The 16,797-nt window shown below is 49.7% G+C and overlaps 1 protein-coding gene across 4 annotated transcripts in view; it reads left to right on the top strand.

Annotated features, from left to right (window-relative positions):
• The window catches only part of CADM1 (cell adhesion molecule 1), a 134,866-nt gene that overhangs the window by 105,908 nt on the left and 12,161 nt on the right, over positions 1–16,797 (top strand). For 2 of the 4 annotated variants that reach the window (XM_059488325.1, XM_059488326.1), the window contains exons 7-9: positions 195–367; positions 3,751–3,822; positions 12,884–12,916. In XM_059488325.1, coding sequence (XP_059344308.1) covers positions 195–367; positions 3,751–3,822; positions 12,884–12,916 — 278 coding nt within the window. The remainder of the gene's footprint in view (positions 1–194; positions 368–3,750; positions 3,823–12,883; positions 12,917–16,797) is intronic. The other 2 variants (XM_059488327.1, XM_059488328.1) reach the window with 2 other exon arrangements.

Genomic DNA, 16,797 nt, shown 5'->3' on the forward strand with positions numbered 1-16,797 from the left:
CCTGTTGGGTTTAAATAAATTTAAATTGAGGAAGCCCGACAGCATCTGGGCTTGAGTAGTGCAAAAAAGTATGTGTTGTTTCTTTACAGTTTTTCTTGGTTTGGGCTTTCTGTCTGTGGATGAACTTTTGAAGATGCCATCTTGACCATAGGAAAATAGTAATGTGACTGTTTCTTTTTCTCCCTCCTCTGTAGGCCTACGGACATGAGGTGGTTAAGAGTAGATGATGAGATGCCTCAACACGTTGTAGTGTCTGGTTCAAACCTTCTCATTAGTAACCTAAACAAAACAGATAATGGTACATACCGCTGTGAGGCTTCCAACGCGGTGGGGAAATCACATGCGGATTACATGCTGTTTGTATACGGTACGTGAGAAAAACCACCGTTCTTCTAGACTCCTTTACACCTGATTGCACCATGCCCTGCTCGGGAAGCTGTGACAGAACTTTACATTTGCTCGATGCCAGGTTTGCAGGCAGCTCCTGAGCCCCAGCGCTGTGCTGGGCTGGCAGGGGCTGGGGAGGCGCTGGGCGCTGCGGGGCTCTCGGCGTGGGCATCGGGCACAGAGCCTGTGCCAGCTCTGGGAGCTCCCAAGCGAAGCCTAAGGAAAGCCAGAGCAGGGGCGTGGGGAGAACTGTGCGGTTCTCCTTGGGCTTGTCACTGATTTCTGTCCTTCTGGTAACGCCTTCTCCAGTGGCCTGAGCAATGGTCCGAGGGGTTCTGAGCCTTTCCCTAGCCAGTTAATCAGGCAGCATCCCCAAATAATTACAAACCAGTAAATAAACTGGAGGAATGAGGTGCCCTCAGCCTGTCTGTGTGGCTGGGCAGACACTAAAACATGCCTCAGCATCTTTTAAAGCGCTGTTAAGTACCTGCTTTAATTCTTCCTTTCCTCTGTGCTGCTTTGGCATTGCTGTGAGCCTCATGCTCCTGCCATGAGGTGTTGCATGGAATGGAGATTCAGGAGACACTGGCAGAGCAATCCCCCAGTTAATGATGAGCTGCTCCTTGGGCTGCATATTTAAACTCTCAGTCAAGGGCGGTTGTGTGTGGCTGGGCTGAGTTCCTGGTGGGTCTTGGTCATTTCTGACCTGAACAATGCTACAGTTCCACTCAGGTGGGACAGAAACTTGGTCTGAAGTTTGTTCCATGCAACAGCCACCTGAAGCTCTGCAGTCTGAGCTCTCTGGTAGTTGATCCAGTCAAAGAGTGGAGAGCCTCCCATGCCTCTCCAAATGCCAGCTCTGCAGGAGTGGTTTTAAGCCCAGTCTTAGAAACTCACCTAAAGACTCAAGGTAGTGACAGCTTTGAGCTTATACAGAACTCATGTACCCCATCATATAGGTAATTTTTCTAGTGCCTCTCGCTCCACAAGACTCCAATTTACAAAATGAAGTCAGATAGGCATTTATGATTGGTAATTTGCATGCTCACTATGTAAAAAGCCCACTTGTTTACATCAGTGTTGAAAGAAACAGCCAATGTTGCAGAGAGCAGAGCAGTTGGAACAGGAGACAGGCAGTTCCCCACGAGATGGAAATCATGAAAGCTGCTGCCATAAAGCAGCTGTGGGGTGGGTGCAGTTCTGTGCACCCATCCTGGGCCAAGGCAGGGCTGGGGGCACCTCCCCAGCATTACTGCCCTGAGGTTTAGAGCTGGTGGGGAATCTCACATAATTACTCTGCATTTTGCATGTGAGCGAGAATAGACAGCGCAAGACTTCCTTGGGGTTGCTTCTCTTGGGATTAAATCCCCAGGAGGAGAGCCAGGATAGCATTACTTGGAAGGAGATGCAGGTTCCCAGGGGATGGAGACTGTGGGTTCCAGCTTAGGCATCTGGCAGATGTGTGTCCGTGTAGAGGAGGGCTGCTCATGGGCACAGAAGGGTTTTACACACCCCATCACCCCCAGTGCTGCACGTTTGTGACCATCCTGCTGGGCCATCCACTCTGGACAGCACAGGGAATCCTTTTAACCCTTGATTTAAAAGGGAGGAGTCCAGAGTGGATGGGCTGTGGCCATCAGTGAAGCCTCCTGGCGCAGAGCTGCTGCTGAGGGCAGGTTCAGCATGGGGGTCTCAGCCCCTCAGTGGTGGGGCACCTACACCGAACCAGCCTGTTCCCTGCAGCATTGGGGCAGTCCCATTGCAAGGGACATCCCTGCAGGCCCAGGGTTTGATGTGGCTCCAGCAGCTGAGCTGTGCCAGCTCCTCCCCAGCTGCCCACGTGAGATGGGGGTGTATCATCACATGGACACACACTGGACACTTGCTCATTTCTAAAGTTCATTTTATGCTTTTTGTCCCTGTGGGCGTGGGCAGATACATTGCTAGAAACCTACAGCTCCATTAGCACTCCAGATTTTTTGGGGTTTTTTTTGGTTTTATGGAGGAAAAGCCCACGGCACAGCCAGACCAGGCTGGTCAGTGTGAGTCTGGGGGCCTCCCCAAGCACTGGGAGGATCCCCACTCTCCCAGGATACGTGTGGGTCAGCAGTGAGAGAGAAGCCCAGGGGCTGAGATCCTTGGGATGCAGAGGAGAGACAGTGACTGCTCACAGCACAGCAAACTATGGGGTGATGTTCCTTAACTCTTGGGAAGTTGGATGGAATATAATAATGGTGCAGTATATAATTAAAGTTCAGATATCTTAATTAGGGGATCCAAGGGAGCTCGCTCAGAGATAAAAGAGTAGCAGATGTGTTAGTGAGGAACAGCTGACGTGCTACGGAGGAAACCTAAAATCAAAAGCCCATGAAAGGTTTCATGCTCTATTATTGCCAAATGAATCCGTAGTTCAAAGTCTTTCTGACTACTAAGTGCATTCAGTTTGATCATCTGGGCATTGATACATATTTTTTCTTTTACATCTTCTCATATCTACCTTCTCCTGCCCGATAGTTTTGATAAGGATGTGTCCCTGTGTGTAACATCAATCCCGTGACGAGCAGCAGGGTTTGAATCTCAACAGGTCCAGTCCATCTGAGAAATGGTCACAGAGAGAAACATCTCATTAACGATGCCCTAGTAGCAAAAACAAGAGTGTGCAACTGAAATTGTCAGAAAAATATTGATTTTTTTTTTTTTTTTAATTAAAAGATCTTGGTGGAATTCCTCATACCTGGACATTGATATTCAGCAATGGTGTTGTTCGTTTCTCTGTATCCCTCACCACCTTTGAAGTAGTTTTTAACATCCTGCTGCCGTGTGTTTATAGAGGAAGAGCAGAGAGGTTCAGGGCCCTGGGAAGACAGTGAGATCTGTTGGTGTGCTGTTAATGCTGGGGCTGTGAAGCACAGCAGGGTCTCTCGCACAACCCTCCCACCCGGGTTTGCAAATGTGTCCGTAGGCAACCACCAAAACACCACTGTGTCTCTCCTTGTATGTGCAAACTGGTCTTTTTGTTGTGGAAAGCGTGCAGTTTATTTTCCTTATGCCTCTCCCATTCCATTCTCTCTCTCATTGACTAATTTATGCTGGGTTTTATTTATTTTTTTTAGCACTGTAGAAGGCAGAAAGGGGGGAGAGGCTGGGGCCAGGTTCTCCAGCCTGGGTAAGCGTGGGCAGAGGATCTGGCCCCGCTGTCCCTGCTGGGCTCCCCCCTGGGATTTAGCCAGGGAGGGGTCCCCATCCCCATGCTGCTTCTTAGCATCCTTGTTTTCCTCTGATCACAATTGACCGCTGTTGTGTTCTGCTTGTTTTTTTTCTTAATTTGCTTTTTTATTATTTTCCTTTTTATATTTTATCCAGATCCCCCCACAACTATCCCTCCTCCCACAACAACCACCACCACTACCACCACCATCCCTACCACCATCACAGGTATGGTACCTTCATAACCATTGGAAATGTCCTGAATGTTTATTGTCTTTTATGTATATAAGCAGAGCATGAAGCCTGGGGAAAAACAACAAACCAATCACTTGCAGTATTTTTTTTTCCCCCTCAAATGCGCCCACCCACAGCACGAGCCCTGGTCCGGCAGCTCGGCGTGTCAGACAGTCCTTGCTGTGGGTGTGGGCGTTCCTGAAATGTGGGAATTGCCATGGCAGGAAAAGTGATTCATTCAGTTACTGGTGGCCAGCACTGGGTACTTCACATGCAGATGCCAAAAGCCTCAGAGCTCCCTTAGCACGGGCAGTCGTTTCAGCCTCCGTCCCGTCAGTACCAATTTCTGAGCAATTTATAGAAAGTTTGGTCTCTGGCAGTTCAATTCGCCTGATGTGCCTCAAGATGCTTTTTCTCATGCCAAGATGTTGGTATTTCTTTGTGATAAGCTTCTCCCTCCCTCTCCCAGAAAAGGGAATTCCACCAGTTGTTTTTATTGTGTGAATGCCATCCATAGGCCCCTTCTTGAGGAGCTGCCTTTCAGCTTGTGAGATTTTCCGTGTCTTGCGAGAAAAGATGAATAAAAACAACCAGCAAGATCATGACACCTCTGTGACACATCCTCATACCTCCTCACAAACCTGACTCACCAGGAAAACCCTTCTGATTTATTTGTAACCATTCGCATTGTCATTTCTCTGACCTTTCCTATTCCAACCGCTGCTTTTGCTTGCTGCTTTTTGTGGGTTTTGGTTTTGTTTGTTTTTTTTTTTTTTTTTATTTGAGGCAGAGGTGACAAACGGCAGGTGAGGATGGACCATTGAATAGCTAATGGCACAACGTTTACTGTTGCTGTAAAGCACCCCTTGTGTAAATGCCTTCACGTTTTATTTGCTTTTATGACGCTGCTCAGCTGACTCTCACCACCCTGCCCAGGGCATTCCGTGGCTTCTTTTCCTCCCGAGGTTTTTGCAGCCAAGGCAGGCCCCGCTGGCACGGACACGCCGGCGAAGCCTCTCTGCACCACCACCAGCCTGCCAGCCCTCGCCGCGCTCTGCTTCCTCCCTGCAGGTGCCTGCCGGCCGCCGCGCTCCAGGCACCCATTCCGGGCTGCTGGGCTGCCTCTCCCTCCTGCCCTGGCGTTGCTTCCTGGCCTTAACCCGCTTTTGTTTCAGAGCAGGTTTGAGGCTCTCTCGCAGCCTCCCTGAGAGCTGTTGGCAGAGAAGCTCGGCCGTGCCCCACGGGCTGTACCTGGACGTGCTCACGGGTTTCTTTCTCTGACGGTAATTGCTCGTGCTTCCAGTGAATTTTGGAAGGCTAAATGGACCCATGTGTCTTGATGCTTGGATAACACCTTCAGTTGATCTTGGTGCCTGCAAACCTTAATGACTGGGACTGTTTTGTTTTTGGGAGCTGGGTTGTTATCAGCCTGTCTTTTTAGGGATTGCCCCAGCACTGCCCTCCAAAGCTGGTGCTGTGTCAGGTCCCACAGCAGTGCTTGGTTCTTCCCAATGAACAGCAGCTTGGTTGTTTGCTGTCCTGCTGCAGCTTGGCTGTGGATGCTCTGTAGCCTTTGGGCTTTCCTTCACACAGCTTTCCAGGTTTTTTATATTAAAAATAAGGGGAGAGATGATTCTTGCAGTTGGAAATGGCCGTGTCATCAGCTTGGCAGAGATCCCTTGGGGTAAGGAGCATTCACTGTCCAGCATTGCTCTCTCACCTTGGTTTGCAGTGGTGGAGGATCTCAGACTCTGGTGGCCCAGCCCAGTGGGTCTCCATTGCCTCCTTGGTGCTTTTCTGTGTTGCCTTTGAACTGCTGAGGAGGCTGGAACAGTAACGATGTGATATTGCTCCCTGATTCCAGCAGTTCCTGCTCGCGATTTGTCGGAAGAAGATTTACTAATGCTGATAAGGGAAATTACTATTTTCTTCCCTGGCACTGAGTCTTCTTGACATGTGTCTCACCATGCTGTGCCCATGAGTTCAGTGTGCTTTTCCCACCCAGAGCAGCCAAGGCTTCTCCTCCCTCTGTCGTGCAGAGATCTCTGTGTGTGTGTGTCCTCTCCAGTCAGTGCTCAGGAGTGTGGAGCCACACCAGCTTCTGCCCTTCAGTAGTTAAGAGACTTTGTGGCTGGAAAAAATTAGGTCAAATTAACATAATCTCTAGAATTACATAGCAGAGTAGTGTTGGAACACTTTTCAAAGCCTTGAGAGACACCTGATACCTTAATTCCCAAATGCTCCAGCATTCTTCCTGTCTGACAGAGGAGAGCTGGGAGAGAGCAGGGTGTTCTCTGAGCTGCTGGCAATCCAGGCATCTGGAGCCAGCCCAGTGGAATCCAGTCCTTAGGATGAGGTGGGTTTGAAATCTGCTTCGTTTTGCTTTTGTCCCCCTACTTTTAGTATAACCCTGACGTAGTTCGTGTCCCCTGGAACCATGGAGTAGTTCTGAAAAACAATTGTCTTGCTTTAATTGAATAAAACATGGGGAAAGAGGCTGCACTGAAGCAGTTTCTAGCAGGTGACCCTAGAAAATTCTGCCCTTGGAGTTGTCCTTTTGATTTATTGGTTCAGGGAGTTTCTGGGGGAGCTCTAGGAAAGCTGACCTGATGCTTTCTCCAGCGAAGGACAAGCTGAGCAGTGAAGTTTCCAGACACCACGACCTTTAGAGCTTTCCCTCTGTCACTTCAGTGTAGGTGCTTGAAAAGATTTCCTGCGTGACAGCTTGATCTTTTCCACGTATCCTGCAGCAGCATTGATATTCCAGCCATCCTTTGGTGTTTCAGCCCTTATCACTGCCGAGCCCTTTTTTATCAGTTAAATTGTCCTTGTGGCTTTCTTCATTAAGATGTACAATACGATACAGCAGAGCAAACAGCATCATTTGAATTGCCCTGGAGTGGCTCCTGGAAATGCTGGGCTCGGGCAGCTGTCGTTTCCTGGGTAATAAAGGTCCTTAATCACAGCCCAGCCCTCACCTCGGGTTCACCTGGCTGTGCCAGCCTCCCCAGGCACTGGCACGCCCCCTCCCAGGACCAGGGTGCCCCTCAGAGCTGCACATTGCATGTCCCACTCTTTCTCCACAGGTGGAATTGCACAGGTGTCTTGGCAGCGGTTTTGGTGAACCCCTGGGGGTGACACGTGCAGGTTGCCAGTGTTGCCAGCCCTGCAGGTGATGCTGCTCTGTGAAGGCACTGCTCTCTATCCTCAGCAGCAGGCTGGGGGCTCCTGATGTCCCCCCCAGAATGCCCATTTAGAACATATTTTAAATCCCACTGGTCCCTTGGAGTAGCAGGTCTGGGTGGAGGTGTCTGTGTATGTCAGGGGGCTGTAACGTTGCAGGCAGTGATTTTCACTTGAGAATTCCCAGAGCTGTTCCAGCCCCTTCAGTGAGTGCGTGTGGAAAGGACCAAGCCCATCCTGTGGAAACCAGAACAGGAGTTCCTTCCTGAGGCTCAGGATTTGGATGAGCCAGGAGCCAGCTCTCTTTGGCTTGGAGGTGTGCAGGAACCAGTGAGTTGTGGAGCTGAGAATTGATGCCGAGTTGGAGTATCAGCTCTCAAGCAGGGGCACGTGGTGGTGGAGCTCTCCTGTCACCCACAGGGCAGGCACTGTCTCCTGAGAAGCACACCTTTGTGTCATCCCAGCTGCTTTAAAAATAATGGCACATGGAAATGTGAACTCTGGGAGCAAAAATAAGCTGCAGGTTTTCAGAGCATTTCACATGTTGAAAATTTATTTTATCCTAGTAGGAGTTTGTCCTTTCCTAATTACAGCCGGTGGTGTGAGAAGCTGCAGTTGCAGGGGTTTATTCCAGCAGTAATCCCAGTGGCTGGTGGGCAGGCAGAATGCAGTCCCAGCCATCCTGTTCTCAGATTTCCTTGTTCTAGGTCTGTGGGAGGCAGAGAGGCAGAGTGAGGATGTTTAAAGCCCAACTGTGTCCTGGCAGGATGGTGACATGGGCTCAGGTACGGCCACGTCTGCCTGGGACTGCTGCAGGTGCTGACCTGATCATGGAATTTGATTGTAAAACACGTTTATTCCCCAGTCAGCTCGGAGTGGCCGGCGTCAGCGTGGCTGCCTGGACTCTCTCACAGTCTCTGCCTTTCCTGGGGGTGTGGAGATGCCCACGCTGCCCACGGGGGATCAGCAGGAGCAGGAGGCTCCCGGTCTGCTCTCGGCATTCCCAGCCTGGTGTTGAGCTGTGACATGCTCAGCTGCTTGGTGCCGCTGTGCAGGGACGCAGCCCAGGGATTTGTTCCCCCAAATTATTTATTATTTAACTTCTGCTTTCTCTTGAAGGTTCTGCCTGTCCCTGGTAAAATGTCAAGTTAATTTAAAGATGATTCTTCGCCTTTCTGACATTTTCATCCAGGATGTGTCTGCATTAAAGGGGCTAAAGGCAGAGCTGACAGGCTTGGGACAGAAAATAAAATGAAATAAAATTCACTCTTTCAGTCCCATGTCCAGCCAGTAGCAGGCAGGACCTGTCATACGTGGCCTTACTTTTGGTGTACATAAGCAGTGCACAAACCATCATTTTGCTGAGCAGAAGAGTGGGTTGTGTGCAAGCTTGGGCTTGAAACCAAACCCAAATCCTCCCAAATCTGTGTGGAGAAACATGCAAAAGCATGGCTGGAGCCACTGTGCTAATTTCAGACTATTTTTGTTCTGGTCACACACAACATCCATACAGATTGTGATGATTTTTGTGAAACATCTGGTCTGCTAATCAAGCTGTCCCCAGGGCCCATTACAGGGCACTCGGTGCCAACCTGGAGCCCTGTACAGAGCAGATCAGGGGCTCAGGAATGCAGGGGACATCTCCATCCGTCCTTGGAGGAGCGTGTGGTGAGGGAGAGGATGGCTGAGCTGAAGGAGGGGACGGATGGGTCACTGCACTCAGGTGTTTGAGCCCCATCACCCCATTGCTGTGGGATGTGACACCTGTGCTGGTGTCCCGCAGAAGTTTCATCCAGAGCAACACTGGCAGGGTTTTGCAGGCGTTTTCATCAGCCCCAAGGAGCTGAACCAAAGCAGGATCCGTGTGCAGTGCTGCATGCTGTCCCTCAGGCTGCTCGAGGCAGCAGCGTGCAGGAACTCACACTCGCCCCGGTCAGTGCATGTGAAGCACTCTGGAAAATCGGGAAGAATAAGAGCTCCACGCGTCAGGGATCAGATTGGCTTTTAGTTTCAGTTCAGAAAGCAATTTAAAAAGCAATATATTGAATGGATATCTATACTTGCTAAAGCCTCTTTAAATTTAAAAGGCAGCAGCGTGTTTTGCCGTGATTTTGTGGATGTGCTGCTGTGATTCTGTGTGCGCTCCTCAGCCCAGCACCAGGTACCTCTGCGAGGCTGCAGCACTGCGGCTGCAGCATTCAACCAGGGGAATTTAATTTTGCTGCTGGGGTTTTAATATTCCTCCATCGTGCTTGTTCTGTTTGAGGCTGCGGACTAATTACGGCCAAGTTTAAAGGGCCTGGTCTGTCACACTCTGCAAACAGTTTGAAGTTGGAGAGAATCCATTTGAGAAAACGAGGAGGCTCAGCAGTGGAGCTCATAACTCTGAGAAATGTGGCCCAGCTGCCTCCATGCAGTAATTTTATAAATATGTGTGTGTATATGTGTGTGTGCCCTTGCGTAGCTGCCTAATGGGGTGGTAAGTGCCTCGAGCTTGGGTGTCATCTCAGTTGTCCTAGCTGGCAGATATTTATTTCTTACAGCCAGTGCTACACAGAAATCCCAATAAAGTGAAATTTGCAGCTTTGTAGAAGCCAATGGTTACTCCTTTGGGTACCTTCTGTAACTATAAACCTGGCCTCTGAGGAGCTTTTGTACATGAAGATTTTGGAAGGCCTTGACATTGCTCTGCTTTTCCTGAACAGCGTGTTTAGTGCTTTTCCTGATTGGCATTGGGAAGAGAAGCCTTGATATTAAGGTAGAAAATCCCAGGTCTGTTTGGTTATGTGATTTCCATGTTCTCTTGGCTTTGCTGCACTGAGTAAACTGGCCCCTTCTTCATCACCAGCTTTCCATTTTAAATGATAGCCATCAGCCTTGGGTGATGGTGTAGCATGTTGATGGCTTGGGGCCAGAACGGTGCTTTTTGCTGATGGCAGAGCCTTTCCTTGGCTTTGATCAACATTAGCTAAATCAGGAGTGTATCAAAGACTTCTTGTTGGTCAGCATTTGAGAAGAGATGGTTTTTGTTGCAGGACATGGGGCAGAAGGCTGATTTCTGGGGTGCTGTGTGCCTGCTCTGACATGGAAGTGTGGCTGTTCTTGAAAGTAAAGCAGAAGCTTTACTTTCACAACCTCAGGATTCAGAAAAGCCCCTTTGAAGTTAGCCAGTCCAGCCTGAAGTTTCAGGTTGTGTGAGCAGCAGCATTGCAGGGCTGGGGTGTCCCTTCCCGGGGTGTCCATTCCCAGGTGTCCCTTCTGGGTGTCCCTTCCCATGTGTCTGTTCCTGGGGTGTCCGTTCCTGGGGTGTCCCTTCCTAGGTGTCCCTTTCTGGATGTCCCTTCCCAGGTGTCCCTTCCCAGGTGTCCCTTCCTGGATGTCCCTTCCCAGGTGTCCCTTCCCAGGTGTCCCTTCCTGGATGTCCCTTCCCAGGTGTCCCTTCCCAGGTGTCCCTTCCTGGATGTCCCTTCCCGGGTGTCCCTTCCCAGGTGTCCCTTCCCAGGTGTCCCTTCCTGGATGTCCCTTCCCAGGTGTCCCTTCCCAGGTGTCCCTTCCTGGATGTCCCTTCCCGGGTGTCCCTTCCCAGGTGTCCCTTCCCAGGTGTCCCTTCCCGGGTGTCCCTTCCCAGGTGTCCCTTCCTGGATGTCCCTTCCCAGGTGTCCCTTCCCAGGTGTCCCTTCCCAGGTGAGGAGCGGCAGTGGCGGGGCCGGGACACACCTGGATTTACAGGAATGCCCTGATCTGGTACCAAAGCAGCAGTGACAGCTTTCTCTCCTCTGCCACGTGATGATGTAGAGCCACACCAGTGTCAGCACGTTCGTGTCTCTAGCAGGGGTCTCTCCCTGCAGAGCCCTGGTGTGTGCTGCCCTCCTTCCCACAGAGGACTGGGGCTGCTCAGGACTCCCTGAAAGCTCACTCTAAACTTTAACCGGTCTGTGTTTCCTACTGCAACCATCCAAACCATTTGCTAATCATAACTTTGTCATTCCAGCTGCAGCCAACATGTTGTTTGACGTGGATATTTGTTCGCACTTACAACCGCTTGAGAACTTTATTTTGTGTAACCTGTCGGTCTCTGTCCCCGGACGGGGAAGCGAGATGCACTGTCCAGTTTGCACTGTTTCTTGACTAATAATCTCTTCCAGCACATCAATACAAGTTTGCTTCCAGCAGATTCTCTATTTATTGTAAAAGCTGACATAACTTTTTTTATTTCAGGAAGACAGTAAATTGAGACTATTTATAGATGCCAAGATGCTATCTCAGGAATTAATACTCAGTTTTACAACCCCTTCTAAACAATGGCTTCCCCCCCACCTCCACCACCATTTCCCCTTCCACCATTTGCTTGGTTAAAACAAATGGGGATTGCTACCCAAAACCAAAGCAAAGCCCTGCTCTTGGTCTCCTCGTGGCTTTGGAAGGTTTCCCCTGCAGCCCCCAGGGCTCCCGCAGGAGAACAAGGGCTGGCCTCCTTGAGGGTGCCTTAGATTTGGTTGCCAAGATGAGAACAGCCTACATTGGCAGTGGAAACAGGCTAATGATGGCTTGATAATCTGTTATGCGAATCTTGGTGCAGTTTGTTAAACTGTGCAGGGTTTATTTGTTTTGCTTCCATAATTAAAGCATGTAGACCTTGTATCTGTAAGTATTATGTATTCCTTGTATGATTCTTGTCTTTGCTGCTGCTTCAGGAATTCAGCCCTGGGCTGTCCTCAGCTAAATTGCCAAGACACAGGTCCTGTTGTTTCCACTGCTGCCTCTGCCAGCACAGGGCCCTGTCCCTGGGTCCTGTGCCAGCATGTCACGGGGAAAGGCCGCTGTGAATTGTCTGTCGTGCTGCAAAACCCAAGCTCCAGGCTGCTGTGCAGGCCTCAGGTGCAGCGCTGCTCACCCACGGTGTTACCCACCCAAACACTGCCCACCCCAGCCAGGCAGGGCTTGGTCTGGGATTTATTTCACTTCTGGGGAGCCAGCCCCCTGCAGCCACTGACCCCGGCCACAGAGTGCCTCCAGATGCAAAGCAAACAGCCTCCAACAGCTGAATTAGCCAGTAAATTGGGCAATGTGGTTACATTTGGTTTAGACCTGTTGGTGGAAATAACTGTGAGTAAAAGCCAAAAGATTTGGTCAGTCTTTTAAAACTGCCTGTTGCAAACTCCTGGAGGAGACAAGGCCTCTCTCCATTGGCAAGGCAGTGCTCCCCAGGAAATTTCCAGTGAGATGTCGTCCATATTAAGTAGAGTCAGCTTCAGACTAACCAGGAAAAAACATCCAGGATATTTTAATTACGCATAGCTGTTCAGCCAGCTACCTGCTGCAGCAGAGGGACTGGTAATGTTTGTCCACTGTTGCCAGTTCTAGAACACCTTTTATGCTGATAAAAACGGTTCATGCTGCAGGTGGTGGCTGGGAGGCTGGAGGAGAGGCAGGAGCAGACTGTCCCCTGGCCAGGGGTGCTCAGTGAGGCAGTGTTTGAGTGTGTAACAGCAACGTGCCGAGCCTCAGCTCCTCATCCTGCTCTGGAGCTTCTGTTTTGTCCCCACCAACCAAACCGTTGGTGTCGGTGTTCTCCCCTGTCTCCTGTTCCCCTGACTTTGCAACCACCAGTAATTGTTCTGGCAAGGACCTGGAAAAAGAGAAAAATTTACTGTTTTCCTCAGGCTCATAGCTTTTGAACTGGAGGCATGTCTTCTAAACAGTGCAACTCACTTCAAATGCTTTTTGCCTTTCATTTTATTATTGCTTGTCACGCAATGTTCTTTGAAAGCTTGCTCATATATTATCTGTTCCATTTTTTCCATTTTCCCTTTTTTTGCATGCTGTTCCTCCTGTTTCTTCCCTTCCTCCAATCCTCTGTTCCCGTGTGTAGACACAACGGCGACGACAGAACCAGCAGTTCACGGTTGGTATCACATTCCTGTTTATCTTATTTCTCAGCGCTGCTGAGTGGCAAGACAAGCCTGGGAAGGGGAGGCCAAAAAGGGAACTGGAGTCTTCAAGGGAAAACTGTGTTCCAGGTGGACTCATCTCATAAATACAACATGGGTTCTAAGGCTGGAAAGTCTGTCTGCTCTTGTCATTTCTTCTGTGAGCTCCCCAGCTGATCATCCTGGTGCCAGGCACACACGAGCCCCATGGAAATGGCATTTAGGTCCAAGCAACGCCAATTGGTTCTCCAGCCATTGACTGAGAGAATCACTTCACACATGAAAAAGAAATTAAATTTTTTCCTTCTTTAGGGTTTTTGTTTGGTGGGGGTTTTTTGGGTTGTTTTTTTTTTTTTGTTATATTTTTGAGCATTTTCCTTGGATTTTGAGTTAGTTTTTAAGGCAGAGTATCCAGCGGGTCTGCTGGCACAGGGCAGCACTGGGATTCTGGGATGCTCCACAGAGGAGCGCTCGCCTCCAAGGTCGGCAGGGAAGTTTGCGTTATTACACTGCAGAAGGAGATGGGGAAAACAAATAGCAACACTTTCCTCTCAGCATAGCAGTCTAGCAAAGTAACCCTTCTCGTCTGCTCGAGGCAGTCTAGCTAACAGCTTGACAGCTTCCTGAGCTCCCTCCATTCCCCGGCGAGCCTACGTACGCTGCAGGCTGGAAGTTGAGCATCCCATTTTTTTTGGCACGAGCTTACTTTTCAGCTGAAGAACCAAAACCTCTGACAATTTTTAATTACAGCTAATCCATGTTGGACTTCGTTGTTCTGGTTTCTTTTGACTCTGATAAATTGGCTGATTTTTTACTGACAGAAATCCCTAGCACAGAGCACCCATTCTCCTGCCTGCTCCCCTCGAGGGGATGCTTGGGCGAGGTCAGAGGCAGGACTGAGTGAAGCAATCATTACATAGCAATGTGCCTTATCAAATGGAGGAGCTTACACTTTTATCCCAAATAACTTACCTACCTGGATGCATTTTCCCACCCGGCATAAAGATCAGAAATCTTGGGGCACACTTGTGTTTTGTCTGTGTGTCAATCCCCCTGTGTGTGTTAGATGTCAAGAGCCATCGTTGCTGATTTTGTAGCTACATGTCTGTGGCTAGATGTTGATCCCTAAATTTGAAAAAGATCAGGTAGCCCCAGTGATGGCACAACTCCCAGCATCCTCTCTGGGTGTTGTTTCTGCATCAGGAAAGGCTCAGTGTAGGCACGTGTTAGACTCTGCAGTGAGGACAAGCTGGGCAGATGCTCACTGGCAAACCCTTGCGCCATTTTCAAAGCAATTCCTGATGTCTTATTTTGCTTTGTTCTGAGGAAGCCATAAAAAGCCTGTTCTTAACTCGGGGGCTTCCCCCCTCCATGGGGAGGATCAGTGCCAGGGAGGTGGCCAGCTGAAATGACAACCTATCCCAGTCAAACGAGCTGCCACAAACTTTCCTGCCTTAAAACCAGCCAGTTTGTTCTGAATTCCCCCGTGCTTGCCCTTGTGGGGTGCTTTTCCCATGAAGACTCTGGATTTCTTTCCAAGCTTGTGTTGCTGGAGTGTGTATGGAGTATACCAGGTGTTTCTGTATGTTGGCCATTTGTTCTTTCTGATGTCCGATGGGAGTGAGCATGTCTGTGAATGACTAGAAATGCATGGGCATGAATACAGCCAAATGGATTTTCTCCAAAAACGATTTAAAATGAATTGGGGGAAGAAAAAAAGAAAATCAACCAACCAACCAAAAAAAAACCAACAAAAAAAACAAAACCAAAAACCAACCTAAAAAAGAGCTTGCTAGCAAAGAAAATGGAATGTAAGGAGCCAACATAATGCTTCAATCGGGGAAAGAGGGTTTTGAGCCATTGAAAGTTTTGGAGTGTATCCTAGAGGACTGGGGGGAAGGAGTCCTGTGTGTGTGTGCATGTCCCAGCAGTAGCCAAGGCCCTGCCATTCCCGTTTCCTCACGGAATGGAGTTGACGGCAGCGATGCATGAGTGACCTAACGCACGAACGTTGTTAACCCTTTTGTTGAAAAATGAGAGCTTAACTGTGAATTTTCTGATGCACTTTCTCCTTTCTCTGCACTGTTCATTGCCAGAGCTCCAATAACAGCATGGTCATGGCCGGCAGGAAGGCTTGTGCTTCCGCTGCACCTCACGAGCTGGGGTTTCCCAGCCTCAGCCCTCCTCCCTCCCGTGTGCCCCGTGGGGTCAGGGTGCCCGTGGGGCTGGAATCACAGCTCCCACTGCTTGAGCTGGAGTACAGGCAGAACTCGGTGGAGCCGGGAGTGTGACAGCCCGGAGTGTCTGCACCACTCACTCTGGGCAGAAAGCACTTTTTCTGCCATGCCCTTTCAGTTTTCCTCCCTGCCCCTCTACCCACAAAAATCAACATGCCAGTTTTTAATGCCCTGGCCCGTGTTAGCCCTCAGTGGCCAGGGAGCTCAGCCCTCACAAAGTTCTGGCCTTTGGGGAGCCCCTCAGGTGAGATGCCCAGCTCATGTTTGCCCCCTGTACAAGCAGGACATCTCCAAGCAGCCATGACCTTAAACACACTGACCTTGTGTCCATTTTTTTCCAAATTCTGCCCTTACCCTGTTGTAAGCAGAGAGCTCTAAATGCTCAGAGTGATTCCCCAGGATGTGGGTGCTGCCCACACAGGGCTTTGTGCTTGAGGCCCTGTCCATCCATCTGTCTGCCCAGCAATGGGGGGCTCAGGGCTGCTCCCCCTTCCCCTGGCAAGGCAAGAACCAGGCAATGGTTCAGCAGAGGCAGAATTTCTGCTCATTCCTGTGGAAAGATAGGGTTTTGAGCCATTTGGAAAAGCCTCCTCTGAAGCTGGCAAAGCAGGAAGCCTGGAGTGAAGGTTAAAATAAGGAAAACACCCTGGTCACAAATGAAGAGTGATAAGAAAATACCTGGCCCATAATGCAGCAGGTAAATTATTTTACAGGCTGGAAATCCTTCCCTGAAGGCCTGTGTGGGTTTTTAGTTGTGGCCCTAGCATGCTTGGTACAAGAATAGGTAGCACTATTGTGTTACACTCTTGTTCCTTTTTCTGATAGCCCTCAGTCCCTGAAAATGCTTGGCTGAAGCCAAAGCCAGGCTGCACCAGAGCACCGGCCACGTGTACATCCTGCCAGGTGCCACAGCAAAGGGCTTTCTGCACTGCCATCACCAAGCAGCTCTGCCAGTCCCACTGCCTCCTTCTCTCTTGGAAATGCCCTACTTAAAAGTGCAGCTAATAGTGAATGCGCTCCTCAGTCTGTTTTACAGCTCCCATCCTTGGGGCGGTGAATAAAACATCACAGCGCTGCCTGCACGCTGCGGCTCCGTGCAGCGCCGCATGAAACGGAATCCCTAATTGCTTATTTAGGGCCTGAGATGGGAGAGAAATTGGCTTTTCCTAAAGAACTGGGTGTAGCGTGGGAGCCCACAGGAACCTAAACGTACCCGGGTGCCCGGTGCTTGTGTGAGCACCTTGTGTGATGCACTCACCGAGCCGGCTCTGCCTGCCGGGGATTTATCATTCCCAGGGAAATGGAGCAGAGTGAAAAGTTCCCTTTCATTTCTGTGACAGCGGCAGTGGCAGGCTTTGAGTTCATCCCCTCAGAAGTGAAAAGAAGGGGCTTTAGTAGCCAGTATGAAAGTTTAATGAGAAAAATCAAGAAGTAATTTACCACCTATTTAAATGCCTCACAACAGGCTTTAACACCGGCCGGTGGCATTTGTGAGTGTCCCAGGTGCAGGGAGAAGCGAAATTGTGGAATTGTTGCAAATTTTATTCTGAAAAGGACTTTTTTTTTCCTTCATAAAAAATGCAGCGTTGCCCTTTTTCATCAGTGAGAAAATGTAGTTC

The sequence above is a fragment of the Ammospiza nelsoni genome, chromosome 24 (genome assembly GCF_027579445.1).
Source record: "Ammospiza nelsoni isolate bAmmNel1 chromosome 24, bAmmNel1.pri, whole genome shotgun sequence".
Classification (NCBI taxonomy): domain Eukaryota; kingdom Metazoa; phylum Chordata; class Aves; order Passeriformes; family Passerellidae; genus Ammospiza; species Ammospiza nelsoni.